Source organism: Cibotium barometz, chromosome 38 (assembly GCF_041138505.1).
Source record: "Cibotium barometz isolate CiBa-2024 chromosome 38, ASM4113850v1, whole genome shotgun sequence".
Taxonomy (NCBI): Eukaryota; Viridiplantae; Streptophyta; class Polypodiopsida; order Cyatheales; family Cibotiaceae; genus Cibotium; species Cibotium barometz.
Genome location: NC_141083.1, coordinates 24,078,600 through 24,098,512, shown reverse-complemented (window position 1 = coordinate 24,098,512; position 19,913 = coordinate 24,078,600). Strand labels below are relative to the sequence as shown.

Below are 19,913 nucleotides of genomic sequence, written 5' to 3'. Positions count from 1 at the left end.
TCTAAAAGCCAATTAGATGCAAATTTGTAGGTACGCGATCTTATATGTGGTGGTGGATAATCTCATTATGAACAGGGAACCTTGAAGAGAAGTTTCTTCTTTCTCATATTCATAACCTTTTTTCTTCCAAAAGCTAGCAAATCAAAGTCTTTTTGGGTGACCGTGCCTTATTCAGGGTGTTGATCCACCATCACACATACACATGAATTATTGAGTTTAGAGTTTGAAATGATATCTAGCAAGAGTTAAACGAAATCTTCATTTCTAAGCAAAAGTATAAAAGAAGAAATTATATGAATGAATTTGGCATGGTTGAGTGCAAGTCATTGGTTATACCCATGCAAGTTGAGCGAAGCTAACTATGGAAGATGATTCTCCACTCATGGATATGAAGAAGTACAGGAAGTTGGTGGGGAATTTGACCTTTTTTTGCAATACATGCCTTGATATCAGCTTTGTAGTTGGTGGGGAGTTTGAACTTTTTGTGCAATACATGCCTTGACATCAGCTTTGTAGTTGGTGTCCTTAGTGAGTTCTCAAATGAACCCCAAGACAACCACTGTAAAGAAGAGACATGAGTGTTAAAGTACATCAAAGGTACCATTGAATATGGCATCACTAATATCTTTGCTGGATTTTTTGACTCAGATTGGGCAGGAGATTGTAATAGCAAAAATCTATTTCTGATTACTATTTTCGTATTGGGTCTGGAAGTAGCCTACAGTGTCACTTTCTTCTATAAAGATTGAGTACAAGGCACGTGTTGTTGCATGTGAAGCAGTTTGGTTTAAAAGAATATGGGTGTTTCTTAAAAGGGAGCGACATTGTTGCTCAAAGGGAGACATGGGTGTTGCTCAAAAGGGAGTGATACTATTGCTCAAAGGGAGACATGGGTGTTGCTCAAAAGGGAGCGATACTATTGCTCAAAGGGAGACACGGGTGTTGCTCAAAAGGGAGCGATACTATTGTTGTGTGATAATCAAAGTTGCATGGTGATTGCCAAGAACCTGATGTTTTATGCTTGTACATGATACATTATCATTATGTAGACAAGCTTACCATGGATAGAGAGGTGGATCTTGATAGAGAATTGTGCTCTTGGGAGAGATTTGCTCGACTTGGCATTGGACCGATAGAGTTTACCTATGAGTGGACATTGAGGGATTTGCTCAGTGCTCCACCCTCGTGTTATTTTAATGTGGGTGATGGATGCACTCTCAATTTGTAAAGGCGCCCTAGAGTAGCCATTATGCTGAAGAGCACTCGGGCACCAGGGCAGTTCCCAGTTTAGATACTAGATGGTGGCCAACAAATATGGATAGATGGTTAGGAGATAATGACTTATGTGGACTTGGCACTCTGCCTATTTATGAGCACTATTTCCATAATCATAGCAAGGTTACAAGGCTAGGGGAGACCTAGGATTAGTTTGCCAGCCTTTGTTCATCATCGAGTTGATTGTGTTCAAGCGCTCTTGTAAGCAAGAGATCCTTCGTCTAGAGTTTGTCTAGATTGCCATCAAAGCTCCTTACTCAGAGCACATGGGTAGCCATACATCCATTAGTTTCTAATCAAGTTTACAAGTAGTAATATTGTTTATTCTCCACTTCTTTTTTGCAATTCAATGCTTTGTATGTGAAGATCCTTTGCTTCCACTATTGTGCTTTCTTGCAAAATCTATTTGCAAATGGTGTCCTACCAATAAAGCATAAAAAACTTAGCATTCTCATTATACTACTACATACACAACTCTACTAAACTTAGCATTCTCATTTTATACTACTACATACACAACTCTGCTTAACTTAGCATTCTCATTATACTACTACATCCACTACTAGATTTCGAGTGGCTTTGCTTGGACCATGCTACCATGCTATCCCCAAATCTTTTGAATCGAACTAAAGTGGCACCAATTGGAGGAGGCTTAAAGGCTTGTTCAATAAGTCTACAGATTGCCGCATAATATTTCCCGTGTTGTGGTTGTGGGCGGATGCATGTGAAAGAAGTCTTGCTAAAATTTTGGTTAAAGGCAGGTGGATTTAAACCACAGATAGGAATTTGGGCGAGTACATAGTTGTGGCCCGTGCGTATAGCATTGGTAGGAGAATAGGTAAAATGCTGGCACAGAATGGGGTCGCTTCTGTATCTGCGCTAATCCTGTCCCCTTATCAGCATCATCATGGTATAAACAGGTCACGCCAATCACTAGGTTTTTCTCGTTTGCAGCAAACCCTTTGCAGATCAAGAGCCAGGGTAACTTGCGCTGCCGAAGACAGCAAAGAGGTAAGGTGAAAAGTGGGGAATATCTTGTGTGTGTGCGTGTGTGTTTTTTTTCCCTTGTTTAGTGTCTGATTATGAGATAAGTGACAACTTTATTTTCTACATTATTTTGTTTTACTCGTTTGCAGTTAGGGCAAGCCAGAATACATGAATCTGCTTAAACCTTATTAACCCTGGTTTATCCTTTAATAATGTTTAAACTCTATCTTTGATTATACCAGTTAACCCTAATTTGATTACCCCACTTTTTTTTAAAAAATAACTCTAGGTAAACCCTACTTGTGACTTGTAGGTTTGCCTAGCTATGAATGGCAACTGCACAAATCAATAGCTATTGCATGCAACAATGCAGCCAAGGGGCATCCTTGTCTGATGGATTTGTCCAGAGGGAAGCTATATGAAAGGGAACCATTGATGAGGATCTCAGCTGATGCATGTCGTAAAAGGATTTTAGTCTAGTGAATGAAGTTATGGCCAAGGCCCATGTGTCTCATAGATTGCAACCACTTAAGGTTATCATAGGCTTTCTCAAAATCTATCTAGGAGACCTTCAATACCTAGGTATTTGCCATGTTTCACAGATTTTACAGCTTCATATAACTCCTCTTTAATAAGAAAAAAAAAGTGGCTGCTTCATTCTTATTTTAAGCTTGGGTATATTCCAAACTTGTGATGGCACGTATCATATTAAGCTTTGCCTTCAATTACTCATAATATTTGTTTAGGATTGCATATGAAGCTATGTGATCATTTTGTGCGACAAGCTTTTGTAGGATGCAGCACGAAAAGCTTTGGAGCAAGCATTTCAAGGCAAGAAGAGTATTTCCAAGAAATGGGAGGAGGAGATTCGAAACCGGGAACTTGCAGGAGGTGATGGCGGTATTGGTGGTGGAGCCGGGGGCACATGGGGTGGAGGTGGAGGAGATGAAGACATGGGTGAAGCCCTGGGTCAAAATGAGCCTTGGGATTGGGAAGAAGCTGGACAAGTTTTTATGGCTACATTTGCACTGGTCTTACTTGTATGTGCCCTTGATCTCCTCCTCTTTTCTTCTATTTTCCTATGGATTTTTGTCATGTAAATGGAGATCACAGGCTTTTGTTTGTTGATCATTTCAAGGGAAAAAAACAAGATGGTGCGTGTTTACTCCCCCCCTCCCCCCCAACCCAACCCCACCCCTCAAGCTTGCATGTTCCCACCCCCACATGCACACACCCACTCCTTGGACGAACAGACCCACACGTGCATGCGGTCACACAGAGGCAGGCACACATGTTCGGGCACGCCCCCACATGTGCCTACCTAGTACCCACTATGCGGGCACACACAGCATGCACACACGCTCCCACAAACTAAGGATATATGGACCCACCTACCACACATGCGTTCGTGCACATATGTACACGCACCCATGCATGTAGTTGCCCACACCCGAGCTTGCATGCGCGCACACATATGTGTGCACACCCACATACATAGCATGCCCCCACATGTGCATCCCAAAGAAGCATTTATGGGGCTGACTCTCTCCAAATTGGCAACCAAGTGCGCGCAGTTCGTGCGCACATACACATACACAGCATGCACACCCCAAACAAGCATTTGTGGGGCTGATTCTCTCCAAGTTGGCAACCAAGTGCTGGTAGGCATGTTGGTTCTTCAGCAATGGAGAGATTTTGCTATGCCCAACATACACTCCAAAGCTCTATGTACATGTTTTCAAATATTTGCAATGGAGAGATTTTGCTATGCCCAACATACACTCCAAAGCTATATGTACATGTTTTCAAATATTTGCAATGGAAAGATTTTGCGATGCCCAATAGACACTCCAAAGCTACATGTACATGTTTTCAAATATTTTGCGATGCCCATCAAGAAAACCATTAAAGCTGATTATATGGTAAAGCTTTTTCTTGCTAATATCTTCAAGCATCATGGTATGCCTAAATCCATTGTTGGGGATAGAGATCCCAGAACTACAAGCCTCTTTTGGAGGGCTTTATTTGATAATATGGGTACTAAACTTGAGTTTTCATCACCTTATCATCCCCAAACGGATGGCCAAAGTGAAGCTGCAAATTCAGCCGTGTTGGATTTGTTGAAATGTTATGTGGCAGATCAAAAGACTGCATGGGAGAAGTATCTTCCACTTGTTGAGTTTGCCTACAACAATACGATCCATGCTTCCATAGGAAAGGCCCCGTTTGAGATTATCTATGGCAAAGTGGTATTGCCACCCATCCTTCGTACAAAGGATGAGATTTTTGCAGCTGATGAATATGATCGTGATTTGGATGTCGTCTTTGGTCAGGTGCAGACAGCCATTGCAAGATCACAAGATAAGCATAAAATGGCTGTTGACAAGCATAGAAGGGACATGGAAGTCAAAGAAGGTGATTGGGTTTTGCTGAAATTTGAGAAGGCCAGGCTTCGGAAGAGGCCAGGACAAGAAGGATCATATCCTAAGCTTTCTCCTTGCTATTATGGACCCTTCAAGGTGATTCAAAAGATCAATGAAGTGTCATATAGGCTTGCTTTACCTAGTCACTGGAAGCATTTCCTATTTCGAAAATATGTGGGACCAGATCCTGACAAGCCTGTCACAGAAGATCCGCCAGAGATTGATGAGCTCGAGGAGATCCTCCAGCCAGAACAAATTGTTTTTCACAAGGAGCGAAAGCTACCTGCCTGAAAGCTTTTCAGGAGATACTTTGTGAAGTTTAAGAATTATTTGCCTATTGATGCCAAGTGGGTAAATGAGGACTATTTTGTTGACTACCCACAGTTGTTGCAGGCATATCTTGAGGCTTTTCAGTTGAGGACAACTCTTTAGAAGCTCGGGGGATGTCACCAATTGGTCGACCATTTGGTCCATCTCTAGATTTGTGTCTCGTTCACTTGAGACCAGGCCGGTGTCTCATGTGAAGAGGCCAGTATTCTTGCTCGACATGAACGGGAGCCAGACTGGTGCCACCTGTGTGTTAGCAGGATGGTGTCGTATGGACGGGAGCCAGACTGGTGCCACACGTGTATGACCTGGACTGTGTTCGACCCATGGGATTGTCACGCCATGGAAGAGCCAGTATTCGTGCCGTGTCTTGCGTATGAGACTGTCACTCCATAGGGAGGCTCATGCTTGGAACTGTGTCTTACCTATGGGACTGTCTCTCCATAGGAAGACCAGGATTTATGTTTTACGTCGTGCCATTTTTGTGCCGACAGATATTTTGTACTTGTTCCATGAACGGGAGATATGTCCATGATACTATTTGCACATGCACTCATGTTCTGCATGTTTGAAACTGTTTTCGCATGACTTGTATTTTTGTGTTTGCCTGTTTGTCGTCATTTATTGAGCGGGGACGCCTGCCAGTGAGTCGTGAAGTTTGCTCTGTCTTCTGACGAGTTTTGTTGCATGTGAACAGGTGGTAAGTGTATTGCACATGTTGGTTTAATAGTTTATTCTTTAACCTTTCATTTTATAAGGTTATATGTTCACTCACTTAAAAGTGGGCACCCACTTAGGGGCCAAGGTGGGGAGCCACACTTCACTTGTGTGTGTGTGGGGGTGGGTGCATGGTCACCTACCCATCCCACCATGGAACTGGCCGCCCACATGCAAACGTGGGGAGCCAGCCAAATCAAATTGTTTTACTCCCCTTCCAACCTTTAAAAAAAGGGAGCCACGACCTCTATCAAAAGTAGCCCGGCGATCACCTCCTCCGCTTCAGGCTGCCCCAACTTCATTCTTTCAGCAGTCGGCGACCTCTTCTGTCCAGCAGGGTACGGCTGTCTACTGCAGTCGACTAGGTGCCTCCTCTCCTTTCAGCAGCCAGGCGGTTGTGTGTGTGCGCGCCTCTTGATAGGCAGCCAAACAGGCTGCGCTGCCTATCACAGCACCCGACTGAGTATCCACCATAGTGACATGGGACGGGGGGGACGGACCCTAGGGACGGGGAACGCCTGGGACGGGGGCGGGACGTCCGCGGGACGGAGGGACGGGGACGGCAGCCCGACTGCGAAACGGGGACGTCGGGAACGCGTTCCGGGAATGTTCCGGGAACGGCGTTCCCTGTCCGTACGGGGACGGTCAAACTGACCGTTGGCGGCAGTTTTTGACCGTTGGCGGGGCTTCAACGGCTATCTGTCCTAGCCGTTTGGTGATGCGCAACTCCTCCAAGGCTTCTTCCTTGAGTCTCTCTCTCCCACATGGCTCCCCTCTTCTTCTATATAAGAGACCTCCATGCTCTCCTCAAGCCATCTCCTCTCCAAGCTCTCCCTCTCCAAGACCCAAGGCTCAAGCTCTCCCTCTCCAAGCTCTCCTTCTCCAACATCCAAGCTCTCCCTCTCCAAGCTCACCCTCTTCAAGCTCTCCTTCTCCAACATCCAAGCTCTCCCTCTCCAAGCTCACCCTCTCCATTGTCCAAGCTCTCCTTCTCCAACATCTCCATCCCAATTCTCCGTCTTGACTCTTTCTCAAGCTCTACTCTAGTCTCTATCACTATGGCATCCTCTTCTCAAACCCCTTCCTCTCCTCAACCCGGGTCCGCCGCCGCCTCCACCACTTCAACACCCGCTCCATCACGAAGAAGGAGGCCCGCCGTACATCGATGGAGTTGGTGGGACGAGGTAGAGTGCTCGCAATACGGTCAAGGGGGTGGTTCAAGACCATGGGTATGTAAGCTTTGCGGCTACAAGCGAACCGGCGGTGCCCACAAAGTGCGTGCTCACTTCTTGCATGAGCCCGGCAACGAAGTGCAATTTTGCAAGGAGGTTTCGGCCGAGAAGAAGAAGGAGCTCCTTGAAAAGCTTGTGGTTTATGAGGCGGCCGAGTTGGCAAAACGCAATCCTCAAGTGGCCGTTGACCCCACATCCTTTGTGAGGACATCAACGCCGCATGTACCTCGTTCATCAAGAGAGGCATCCGCTTCCCGGGGACGCCAAAGTACTCTTGATGAGAATTGGAACCCTCAATTGAAAGAGGAGGTGGACATGGCGGTGGCACGATTCTTCTTTCATGACCACATAGCATTTCGGGCGGCACGGTAAGTCCTTGGCACTATGCTCATGTACTATTTAAAATTCAAATATCATGCTCTAAACTTTAAAGACTAAAACTTAAAAGACTAAATGATGGTAAAAATCTGAATTTTGTTTGTGTTTTGCATATGGTGTTTTGGATAGATCTCCATACTTTCGGGCCATGTGCAAATTGATAGCGGAGTATGGACCCTCTTATGTTCCCCCCTCTTCGGAGACCATCCGCACCTCTCTCCTTGACAAGGAGAAGGCAAGCGTGGAGGTGGCGGCCAACCACATGAAAGAGCAATGGGCTGAAAATGGTGTTACCCTCGTCGTTGATGGGTGGAGTGACACTAGAAAGCGCTCCATCCATGGAGTTGTTGCCTACTCACGAGGGGAGACATACTTTGTCGACTCCCATGATGCTTCCGGGACGGGGAAGAGTGCCGAGATACTTGCTGCGGAGTGGGCAACAACACTAGAGACGGTGGGGGCGGAGAATGTCATTGCCATATGTGCGGATGGAGAACCGGCAAATAGGGCGGCGGGGACAATTCTCCAAGCAACTTATCCTCGCATCACCGTGTGCTTTTGCATGGCCCATTGCCTCAACAACCTTATCAAAGACATAGGGGCCTTGGATTGGGTTGCACCTGTCATTGAGGGTGCCAACAAAATAGTGACCTTTGTCCTCAACCATCACAGGGTGCAGCACGAGTTTTCCAAGAAGTCAAGTCTCTCTCTTCTTAAGTATTCTGAGACGAGGTTTGCATTCAACTTTCTCATGCTAGGCCGCTTGTGTACATGTAGCGGGGCATTGAGGGGACTCTTCCTCAGTGATGAGTTTGCACGCACTTCAGAGGCTTCCACGACGGTCGGCAAATTTTGCAGGGAAAGGGCGGATGATGCGGCATGGTGGGAGGAGGCCAAGGCGCTTGTGGAGATGGTGCAACCGATTATTGATCTCCTTAGGGTGGTGGATTCCACTCAACCATGCATTGGCAAAGTGTACGAGGCAATGGATCGCATGACAGAGAAGCTAAAAGCAATGTTCAAAGTCAAGCCTCACTATAAACAGGTCAAATCCCTATGTTTGAAAAGGTGGCAAGCCTACCACTCTCCCCTCCATGCTGCTGCCTACATTGTTGATCCTGAGTTTCAAGGCAAAGGGCAACACAAGGACAAAGAGGTGAGCAAAGGCCTTCGACAAACCTTGGATCGCCTTTGCACTAGTGAGGAGGATCGCCGCACAATCAAGGACCAATTGCAGATTTATAGAGAGAAGCGGGGGGCTTTTGGTTTGGCAGATGCACAGGCGGACCGCTTCAAGGTAGGGTCTGCACTTTGGTGGGAGGATTATGGTGCGGAAACTCCAAAGTTGCAGGAATTTGCTGTGCGCGTACTCTCACAGGCTTGCAGTAGCAGTTGCCTAGAGCAACTCTGGTCAGTTTATAGCCACATTGCCTCTAAGAAGAGGAACCGCCTTGGTGTACAGCGTGCAAATGATTTGGTGTTTGTCAGTGCCAACTTGCGAATGCTTTGCAAGGGCTTGACAAAGAAGGCAGATCCTTTCACCGAATGGGAGCAGGCACAGCAGGACCCACATCTCTCTGATCAGCAGAGGGCCGAGATTTTAGAGGAGCTTGAGGTTGTGCCCGAGGCATTGTCCCCCCCACCTCCCCCTCCCCTCCCACTTGAGGACCAGCCTATGGAGGACTTCACTGAGGAGGTCACGATTGATCTTCACCCTTTTCAGCCTCTTGCCTAGTCTCTTGAGTCTAGAGTCTCGACTCTCGAGTCTCGACTCTTGCCCCACTTTTTTGCTAGCAATCTTGTATCTTGGCACTTAGTCATTTTGCCTTGAGTGTACACCCTCCTTGGGCCTTTCATTATGCCATTTGGCATTTTTGTTTAGATTGATCATTGTACACTCACTTTTGTTTATCACGCCATCGGCGCCCCATTATAGTTTTTTGCTAATACGACTATGCATTTCTCCTCTTTTTGGTGCAATTTTGTGCTTAATGTCTTGGTTTCTAAGTACTTCAAACGTCGACTTCGAGCCTTTTGTTTGGTACTGTATTCATTTGTACATGGACATCATCTGGTTCTTGGAACCCATGGAGCATTGTATTTTTTAAATACTCCTAATAATATATCATATATTGAGGGGGGGGTCGGCCCGTTCCAGCCCCAGTGCTGGTGTCCATCTATCTCATTCCATTTCATTTCAATTTCAAGTTGTTATTAAGTTGTCCATTTCAAATTGTGATATTAAGTTGTGCTATTACGCGTGTGGGTGTCCAACGGAGTCTATTCCCACTTGACGGGATCGGTTTCACTGTCCATGAACCAAAGGGCATTGCGGCCGGCAGTCACTTGGGGCTATTGTGTTAGCATATATCATCTCCTGTTGGTGGCTATTTTGGTGTCTACAGTTCCTATATTTTCCCATATTTTCCTATTTTGGGCCTCTGATGTGGGTTGCCCACCCTTTTTATGGCTTTTTATGCCGTATTCTTCCCATTTTTCAGGTCGTGTAGGAGTTTATGAGGGAGTCGGCCAACTCATATGGAGAGTATATATTTGCTGCCCTTTCCCCTCACTGTCATCATCGCTTTTGGTCATTTGGTGAGCACCTTCAGCCATTTGCCTACGGAGACCACTCCTCGCCTACGGGCTTGTTGTATCCATCTTTTTCTTGAGGATTAGTAGTAAGTGCATCAGCATTTTGCTCTTTTCTCTCATCTCTCACTTGGAGCTTTAGTGTTTTTGTCATTCGTCTACATCTTTCTGCTGCCTTCTGACATGGTATCAAAGCAGAGGCATCTAGACCTGGAATCGCTGATTGGTGCTGATTTTTGCAGTGTTTCCATGCAAACTTGGTGGCTGCACGCAGAGTTTTACACCTGCGTTTTCTTCTCCGAAGAGGCAGATCTGCATTTTTTTCTCCTCTCCACTCACTTTCTATACCGCCCACCCTCCCTACAAGTGCAAAGAGCGGCTCTTGGGTTGTTTTGGTGTGTGCGTTTTTCAAAGGGGCTACATCATGGCACTCATTCCACCTCGGACGGTTGAGATACCCACTCTTCTGACTTTTCCTACGGATGCCAAGTTGGATGTCACAAACTACGACATCTGGAAAGTCATGGTGGAAGCAGTCTTGGAGACATACGTTTTTCTAGAGTTCATCACTCGCCTAGTCCTCCGGCCTAATCTGGACACTGTAGAGGATGAGTGTAACTATTTGATCCTCCGAGCTCTTTTTACACGATGAAACTCATGCCCGGACACATGGACAGATTGATGAACACATGGGAATAGGGTTCATATAGCTAGCACAGGAAAAAGCATTAGTCTTGGTCAAAAAGCAAAAAGTCAAACTATGTTGATTGTGAGCTGAGGGCACCATTGGAAAGAGGACACTGAGCTGGATCAAAAAGCTAAAAGCCACTTTTCCAAAAGGCAGCTCTACGGCCAAAAAGCAAGGCCTTGAATCTACAAAAGCATAAATCAAATATTTATAAGAGAAAAGACAAAAGCAAAGCAAACTCAAAGCATGGCAAAACAAGCCCCCTCCCCCCCATTCAAGTATAAAAGAAGTTTGTACCCTCTTGATGAGACATAACAACTTGAGTCTTGGTGGAGATTAATCTTGTAAAGAGTAAGAGCATCATCATCCTCTCTGCCACCTTGCGCCAACACCGTTGGAGATCGCCGCCCTCCGCCTCTACTGCACTTGGTAGCACTGCTGTTTGTAGCACTGCCGCCAGCCTGAATCATGTGTGGTACCATTGCCGCTAACTGTGCAGCGTCGCCGCCCATTTGCGCTCTGTGCGCCGTCGCCGCCATCGCTTGTAGAGCCACCGCCTGGGCCGCAACGCCGCCGCCATGTGACACTTGTTTCAGCCCAGCAGTGTCGCTTGTGCCACCCTGTGTAGTGCCGTTGCTCTGCCACTTGCCGCCTTCAAAGCCGTGCCACTGCTGCCTTCAGAGTGCTGTTGCCGCCCTGAACTGCCTTCTGTCCGGTCCAACAGCCGTCAACTTGGTGCTTGCCTTTTCGAGATCCTTTCCAGATTGGGTTTGGAGTTCTTGTGGGTATCTGTGATCCTCAAGATTTGATTAGGACCTTGGATATTGGTACTAGCCCGGTGTAAGACACTTGTGGGTCATCCTCGTGGTGTGCTTGACATCAAAGATCTTGTGCCTTGATGTGTCGGCTTCAGTCCGACCTCATCATCGACATGTCTGTTTGATATTGTATTTATTTGTTGTATTGGTCCTAGCTTGGAAAAGCTCGTGGATTGCTCTTGAAATAAATTCTTGAAAGGGGGCGAGACCTCTGCTCAATGTGGTGTAATGTGTAAAATCTCTATATCACTCCCTTTCCCTTCTCTCTCTATCTATATCTCTTGGACACGTGGTTGAATCTGTCACTGCACGCTCCGTTGGGCTTATAGTGGTATCAGAGCAAGGATTTCTCTTGAAGAAACCTTTCTTGGGGTGATAAGAGCCATGTCAAGAGTAGAGGGAGATCAAGTTCCTCAAGAAGGGAACAACTATGAGGCCAATATAAAACTTCTAGGAGTGAACCAAGGCCGTCAATCTATTTCTCATGAGACCGCGGCCATGACATCGGCAGAATAACGAGATTTTTGGAAGTTTCGATAGTTTTTCCAAGATGAAGAGTTCCTAGCTTGGAGAGACAAGAAGGAACAAGATTACATAAGAGCTTAGATGTTTGAAGACTTCATCAAAGACCAAGCCATTGAGGCCGAAGGAGTGGAGGAGGCCAAAGCTTGTATACGAGCCAAAGGGGTTTACCATCGGAGAGGGATCCGGAGCTACCCGATCCGTTACCCAAAGACTCTACCCCTAGACCCGCTCTCTGAGATGTAGCTTCCTTGGGCCTTGCAAGGGAGAAGAATGCAAAGGAGCCTTCAACCAACAAAGTGGACTTCAAGCCAGGAGAGACTGTGAGGGCAAAAGGACAAAAGGACCAGATGTATGAGAGATTAGAGCAAATCAACACAACATGAAATGGGTGAGTGAGTGTATATATGATGATGAATGAAATCCAGTACAAGAGCTCGGTGTGAGACTTTGATAAGGCAACACAGAAATGAAGGAGCAGAGAGGGCTGTTGTCCTGTGCTGATGCTGAGGGCGGTGATCCCAAGTAGATGGTAGGCTGCTATCCCGAAGTAATGAGCAGAGAGGGCTGCTGTCTCGATGTCGAGGTAAAGGAGCAGAGAGGGTTGCTGTCCCGGTGATGGTGAATGAGGGTGGAGAGGGCCATGATCCCGAGGTAGTATGAGCACTCCAGGTAAACACATGTGAAGATGGGTACTGTAGAAGAAACGCAGATGTGAAGTCGTTAGGTGCTGTAGGTACAGGGTGTGACTAGGGCAGATCTGGGTGCTGCCAACAGGGCGTTGTTGTTCAGAGAAGACAATGGTGAAGACCAGCAGAAGAAGCGCTGGCAGCAGCAATAAAATAATGAAGAGTATGTGTTGGTGTAAGACTGCTGAATTGTTTTGATGCAGACCTGGTGCCGCACTGCAGAGCAGCAGCGTGTATGGCCTGGTATGATGAAGCGCCGACAGTAGAGGAACATGATGAGTATTTGGTTTGGGTAAGGTTACGTGTCGCGGGTGTAGATCATGTGCTCTTCGTCTGTTGTAGTTTGTGTGAGTTTGGGTAGTACTGGATCAATGCTACAATGCAAGAGGTTTTCACATGCATAAATGCCCATTTTTGGGTTTTCATTCATACTTGCATCCCAAACACAAAAAATTGAATGCTATGCAAAGGGTATGCAAGATGGTAAATGCTATGCAGTGGGTTTTCACATGAGTAGTGTCCTCATGGGGTTTTCACCGACTCATGCGCAAGTTACAACAATGAAGACTAAGTTGAAAGGAGAGGATAGTCCCCCTCTCAAGATGCTGAGGGTGATGGTGGGCCGATGCCGATCCGCTCGTGAAGACGCTCGAGGATGGGCCAGCTGATGGACTTTGTAAGGATGTTGCATGCTTTCCACAATGTTGGCTCATCATGTGCCACATAGTCTACGGAAAAAATAGAGGCAAATGAGGCATGAGGAGTGAGTGTGGTGGACCGATGAGGACTGTCCAAGGGGGTATCACGGGCATAGTTGTTACGAGGCGCGCCTCTAACGGTTAGAGGCGTTCGAGGCGTATGACTGCCTAATCGAGGCGTCCACAATTTTTTTTTTTCCTGGTTTGAGTCTTTAGACGGGGGTTTTAAGGGCCCAAGGCAACCCCTCTCACACACACTCTCTCTCTCCCTCCCTCCCTTAAGCCTTTCTCAAGACCCAAAGTTCAAAGTTCAAAGTTCAAACACACTAGGAGCTCTCTCTATACTTTACCGGTTCATTTCAGTTCATTTCATTTTACTTTGTACCCTTGAATCTTGATGATGTATCCAGATGATGATGATGGACTATTTTCGTCTCATAGGTGATTTTGGCCTTTTGCAGACGTTTAATACAGCTTTCTTTCTTTCACACACACCCTCTCTCTCCCTCTCATACACACCCTCTCTCTCCCTCCCTCAAGGCTCATACATACACACTCTAGTCTCTCTCTCTCTCGCCTCTAACACGTCTCTAAAGTCTCCAAAAAAATAAGAGTCTTTTGAGGCACGTACCATACGTGCCTCGTACCAAATGCCTTGGACGCCTCTAACAACCTTGATCACGGGTAAGCATGCCTGAATCACGCATGGTCTGTTGGGACCAGCGGGGTAAAGGGTCCTTGGGTGGCTGTCGGGAGGAGGAAGGATCCTCAAGAGGCAGACTAATAGTTGACTGATGGGGTTCATGTGGCACAGTCAGAAAATCTTGTTCGGGTGGTATGGGCAACGGAAGGCGAAGTAAATCTCGCTCATCAAAGACAAAATCTCGACGAACGAAGACTTTGTTCGATTGTGGATCAAAAACTTTGTAAGTCTCTGATTTAGAAGAGTAGTGGGTTTTTCGCCATAAAATGCCTCAAACAAGGTCCTGTGAGAGACAACGACCGTGGGGCAACGGTTCAGAAGGTACACTGCTGTGTTGATTGATTCTGACCAAAGGTGTTAAAGTAGCTTTGTTGCAAAGAGCATGGAGTGTGCCATATTCTTCACAATTCGGTTCTTTTTTTTTTCCCGGGAAAAAGATCCTTTAATTAGTTAAAGAAAAATAGCCACAAAGGACTAAGTACAACCACGAAGGGCTAAATACAAACTCGCTTCATGTAAGGGCGGGAAACAAGTGATCACAAAGGGAAGAGATGCTTCTCCTCTGGCTAGTCGCTCTATGAGGAGAAGGCTATCTCATAAGGGGGGGGCGGGGGGGGGGGGGGGGGACAACCACACAGGTGGTCTGTAATACCAAATGGGGTCCCGCCTCTATCTGTGAGGAAAGGGCTAAGCCTCAAAAGTAGCCCTTTAAAAGCGACTCAAGAAGAGCCACATGCTGTTTTTGTATAGAGGCATTAGCAAGACCATAATGCCGCGCTAATTTTCGAGTGTTGGTAAGGAACATTGGCCAAGCATGATAATCAGCCATGGACACTCTTGTGGAGAAATGTCGTATCAACTGACGCATATAAACATCAAAAACTTCATGCTCCAAAAAAGTGTGATTTAAGCGCAAAGGCAAGCGTCCCAACAAGCCTTTATATGCATCCACAGGATGATAGACCATTTCAAACACAAGCGGCCAATGATCCGACAAAACCTGTTGTTGCTGATCAACCATCATAGTAAGAACCTCTGGCAAAAAGAGATCTTGATGTAAAATATACATCCTATCCAATCTAGCATAAGTGCCCCGAAACTGTTGTGAGGCATAAGTGTAACCCCTTTCATCTGGATGCAACCAAGACCACATGTCTTGTTTTAGCGACCTTGCTGCAAAAGCTTCCCACGCCATTCTCTCCGAGCCATCCATTACAGAATGAGGCGACGTGGCTTGCTCCCTAGAGACACACATATTAAAGTCTCCCATCACAAAGCCAGGATGAGAGATTGAAAGAGCACACAAATCATTCCACAGCAAACGCGTTGCACGAGCATTATTTGGAGCATATTGTTAGAAGTCATCTCCTGTCTATTTTTATACACTAGGGCCTTTGTTGTGGGTGTGCCCGCCCTTATGAGGTGTTTTATCATTTTTCCTCACTCCCCGTATTTTTTTCCCTATTTTTCCCCATTTTTCCATGGTGTGGATGGATGCCAGATGGTTGGCAGGAGCACCTAGTGGCTGGCCGACTGTCCATTCAGCAGTCGTGTGGCTGGCCGACTGCATATTCAGCAGTCGTGGAGGTGCTGGTGGCTGGCTGACTGCTGTATGCAGTCGTGGAGAGCTTTTACAGCTGGCCGACTGCATGCATGGGGCATATAAATAGGCCCCATGCTCCCCTCCGCATATTACAGACCCCCTCTGCTGTCGAGAAAGGACTAACTGTCTTCCACACACACCTTGAGGATGAGAATCCAAGTGTGCACCCATGAGTCTGAAAACTCTGACAAAGCAAAGATTGGCCGAGCAAGGGCTCAAGGCCATGTGGGAAGGCACCATTCCTGAAAAAGAACACCTGCCTTCACTGCCTCCAAGAACGCAGATGAGATAATGCAAAAAACGCTGCTGTAAACAGCCGGCAGCACGTGTACCAAGAAGAAGAGAGGGAAGAGGAAAACACAGCACCTTCAGCACGTCCTCTGGCTGCCCCAGATCTGCAGAAAACACATCCATAGGTGTCTCCCCTGCTTGCTACCCCAGATCTGCAGAAAACGCAGCCAGGGTGTCTCCCCTGCTTGCTGCCACATATTTGCAGCCAGATTGGCTGCCCTGCTTGCTGCCCCATATCTGCAGAAACGCAGCCATGCTGGCTGCCCTTCACCTGCTCACAAGGGCAGAAAACGCAGCCATGAGAGTACCTATTCTGGAGAAAAATGCTCTCCTCCTCCTCTGCAACCAGTAGCATCAAGAAAACGCAGAAATCCTTCTCTCTAAAAAACGCCCGAACACCTTCTGTAGAAGAGCCTCAACCCGGGGCTATGATACCATGTTAAAAGTGCGCAGCGGAAAGCGTGAGACATAGGCACAGAGAGAGAGAAAACAAATCTGCATAATGATGAAGAAGCAATGATACAATCAGCCCTGTGCAAGGGGTGGTCCCTGTATGTGTGGGCATGATGAACTACTCCCTTGAGGGAGGACCCGGGCCTTGAAGCCCCTGTCAAGGTGAGTACAAATGAGGAGGAGGCAAGCCTTATATAGCCCCAAGATAAGCTAGTTGACTTGCTCCAGAAAAGACTCACGATTGGACAAAAATAAACATGTGATAATGGGTGGCCAAACCTACAACCAAGGGCCTAAACAGAGGAAAAAATAAGGTGTTGCCTGGGATAAATCTAGGCACCCTTGATACACAACTTGGGCACACTACCAGGAGATGAATAATGCTAACAGAGGGAACCCCCTCTTGAGCATCAGGCAATGCTCCAGACCCACACTGTGCTGCTGAACCTGTCCGTGAAGTTACCTTCTCACATGGCTTCTTCACCTGCATCAAAGTCCCTTTTGGTCTTGATTGCATCTTGCCTAGAATCAGCCCATAAATTTCCCCTCTGGAAACGTTGATAAGCACGCTTGTTCAGCACCTCTTGCTGTCCCTCTAGTGCTCATGTCCAATCTTGCTTTTCGGCTAGTGATTTACCCCTCCAAGTGGCCCTGATCTTGCCCTCCAACAGGCCGCCAAAAGCACTTCTCATCAAGCCTTGAGAAAAAGTGACTTTTCCAACCAAGAAAGCAAAAAAACCAGCTTTTGCAGACTTTTTACTTTTCAAAACCAAGCCAAAATCAGCCCATGCTTTCCCACAACATTGGTCCACCTTGTCCATCGAGTCAACCTCAGTCAAAGCACGGTCAAAACTTGGTAAACCCTTGCTCAAACTTGGTCAAACATCCCCGCATTTGCATGCACGGTCAAACTTGGTAAACCCTTGCTCAAACTTGGTCAAACATCCTTGCATTTGCATGTTCTCTTGCTTGAAGTTGTTCCAAACCACATGCACGCCGTTATCCTGACGTAGTCAACCTTTCCATACACTTTGATCCGCTTTTTGACTTTGTTAAACTTAACCTTTGGTCAAAAGAGCCTTGCTTTTTAACTTTTATCCACCCAAATGCTGATGGCTGATCTACACATGCCAACACATGCCTTCACTGTGCATTTTCATGTGTCTGTGGTCCATGTGAATTCTCTTTGCTTTTTCCCAAGAGAAATCGATTCTCTTCTTTGGCTTCTTTCTCGTCTCTTCGTGTCATGCTTGTGTGCAGATGACCATGAGCTTGGCCCCTTGAGAAAGTTGACGTGATCGCGACAATGGAACCTTGACGCCAGCCTTTAATAAAATTGATGGGCGGTAGATAAAACCTTTCCCACACACAAGCACTTCAAAATAGTTTAAATTAGTTAAACTTGAGAGAGAAAATAGAGAGAGAATGTAGACAAGGGGAGCTAGATTGCTCCTACACAAGAGAAGTGGTGGCCCCAAACTGTTCTGGCATCCCCGCAAGTACTTCTTTACTCTTCACAAAGTTGGGTTACAACTTCACCGGTCTCGCTCCAAGTATCCTCGGCTAGGAGCACGCGCCCAAGGCCCGTGAGTGAAGGCTTCTTTGGCCTCCACCTCTCAGACCCACGTTGTGGTTATGACTAGAGCCCTCACTTATATAGAGCCGGCTTAGGCTTGCTTTAAGGTAAGTTTTGCTTTTTACTTGCTTTTAAAAAGCAACTGAAAAACAACTTTATTGACTTTTTATGTGAAAAGTCATCCTCCTAAAAATCTCTCAAACCACTTTGAATTTGAAGATGCTGTAAGAGACAAAGTGGTTTCTGCAAAACATGCATTGCAGTGACACTTGGAGCGCTGAACCAGATCTGCAGTGAGCATGAGCTAAAGGGACAGCTGTCTTCAGCAATTGGGCTGAGATTAGAGGGAGATCAGTTGTTTCGCTTCCATCTCAGCAATTGGACAGCCGTATGTTTGCAATTGGATATGGAGAATGGATCAGCTGCTAGTGTTTTGGGTTGAGATCAAGGAGATTATCTTTTGGGATTACCTTTTGTATCGAAAAAATTGAGTTTTTTTTTGGTTGTACATAATACAAGGAATAGGGTAGGTTACTTGTGAATGCTTGTGTGTTGAAGTCTTCTGCTGCCCATTCTATCTTTATTACTTGCATTGCATGAGTAGTCTTACAGCACTGATGATGTGAGGTGGAGATGCCATGCATAGACTCTCACAGAGTTGAGATTGTACTTTGGTTCTTCTTTAGTTTGGGAAATAACTTGAACTTTCCATTGGTATATATAGATGTTTCTAATGCTTTGAATGTCTTTGCAGTACTTCTTAATTGCATATGGGCCAAAACAAACGTATGTCTTTGCAGTCAATGTGTTCAAATATCTCCGGCAAGGTTTTAGGCTTAGAAAAATACCTGACAATTATGACATACCTCAGGAAGCTGATCCAATGCGTGATGTACCAGTTATTTCTGAGCCTCGTAGGTCTGGGAAATGGAGGAAACGAAGTGGCCCTGCTGGTGCTTGAAATAATATTGGTTACTAATTCCTTTTTTGAGGACTACAGTTCATTTCTTCAATTTTTGTAAGTGTGCAACACAAGGTGTAATGATAGTCATCACATTCACTATTGTAAGTTTTGGTTCTAACAGGCATGTAGTAGTTTCAATGAAGAAGCTTTATCAACATATGCCTTAGTGTGATGCTATGGTTTTTAATGCTTTTAGTTTCTAGGCTTAGGTCCTTGTACATATATCTTGCTGCTCCTGGGATGGGCAGGGAGTTGGACAGGCAAGATTGGCTGTCCATGGATGACGGGTGGCGATTGTTTCTGTATAATGAGCCCTAGTCATTGTCAACCATTTTTCTGTGTTGTTTTTATTACAATTAACTGAAGTGTGCAGTTGTTTCTTGTCAGTAGGTAGCATAAGTGTGAGGTTGAAGCCACAAAGGGCTGTTTTTCCCTTGCTTCCCAGATGTGCCAAGTGTGCAGTCTCAGCCAAACAGCCGTGGTCAGCGTTCTTTACTATGCACACTCAAGAGTGCACACGTGTCTCAGTATCCCCAAAATCCTGCTCGCCTAACCTCATACTTAGGTTCACATTCACCCAGCAGGTGTTCTAGCTTTTTATTGTGCTATGCATCACCAATTTAATCTCTCCTCTCCAAGCTCCTGGAGCAGACGTTTGGAGACAATGAGAGAATGGGGGCATTGCTGTGTTGAAGAGAAGAGGTACTTTTGTACAGACGCATTGGTGGTACGATGGACCAAACCAACTAGGATCATGATTCTACAGGTGCTTTGGTCATGCAATCCCAGACACAGATGTGCTCTGCTTGCCACGCACTCCCAGCCACAATTGGGAACATGGGGCTGTTGTCACCCTTCGCACACTTTTCTTAACCACTCCAATCTAGCTTGCCTAATGTCATGCTACATTTCCTACCCAACCAAGAAGTGCATACAATCAAATATCCTAGCCTATTGTTGTGGATAGGAGAATACAT

At 46.2% G+C, this 19,913-nt stretch overlaps 1 protein-coding gene across 1 annotated transcript; it reads left to right on the top strand.

The window, feature by feature from the left end:
* Positions 1 to 2,055: 2,055 nt before the first annotated feature.
* LOC147616505 (uncharacterized) lies at positions 2,056 to 19,093 on the top strand. Its single transcript, XM_086777578.1, has 3 exons — positions 2,056 to 2,286; positions 3,057 to 3,302; positions 18,727 to 19,093. Exons 1-3 carry the CDS (start codon positions 2,119 to 2,121, stop codon positions 18,931 to 18,933), a joined length of 621 nt encoding a protein of 206 aa, XP_086633704.1. The 5' UTR covers positions 2,056 to 2,118; the 3' UTR covers positions 18,934 to 19,093.
* The last annotated feature ends 820 nt before the right edge of the window (positions 19,094 to 19,913 follow it).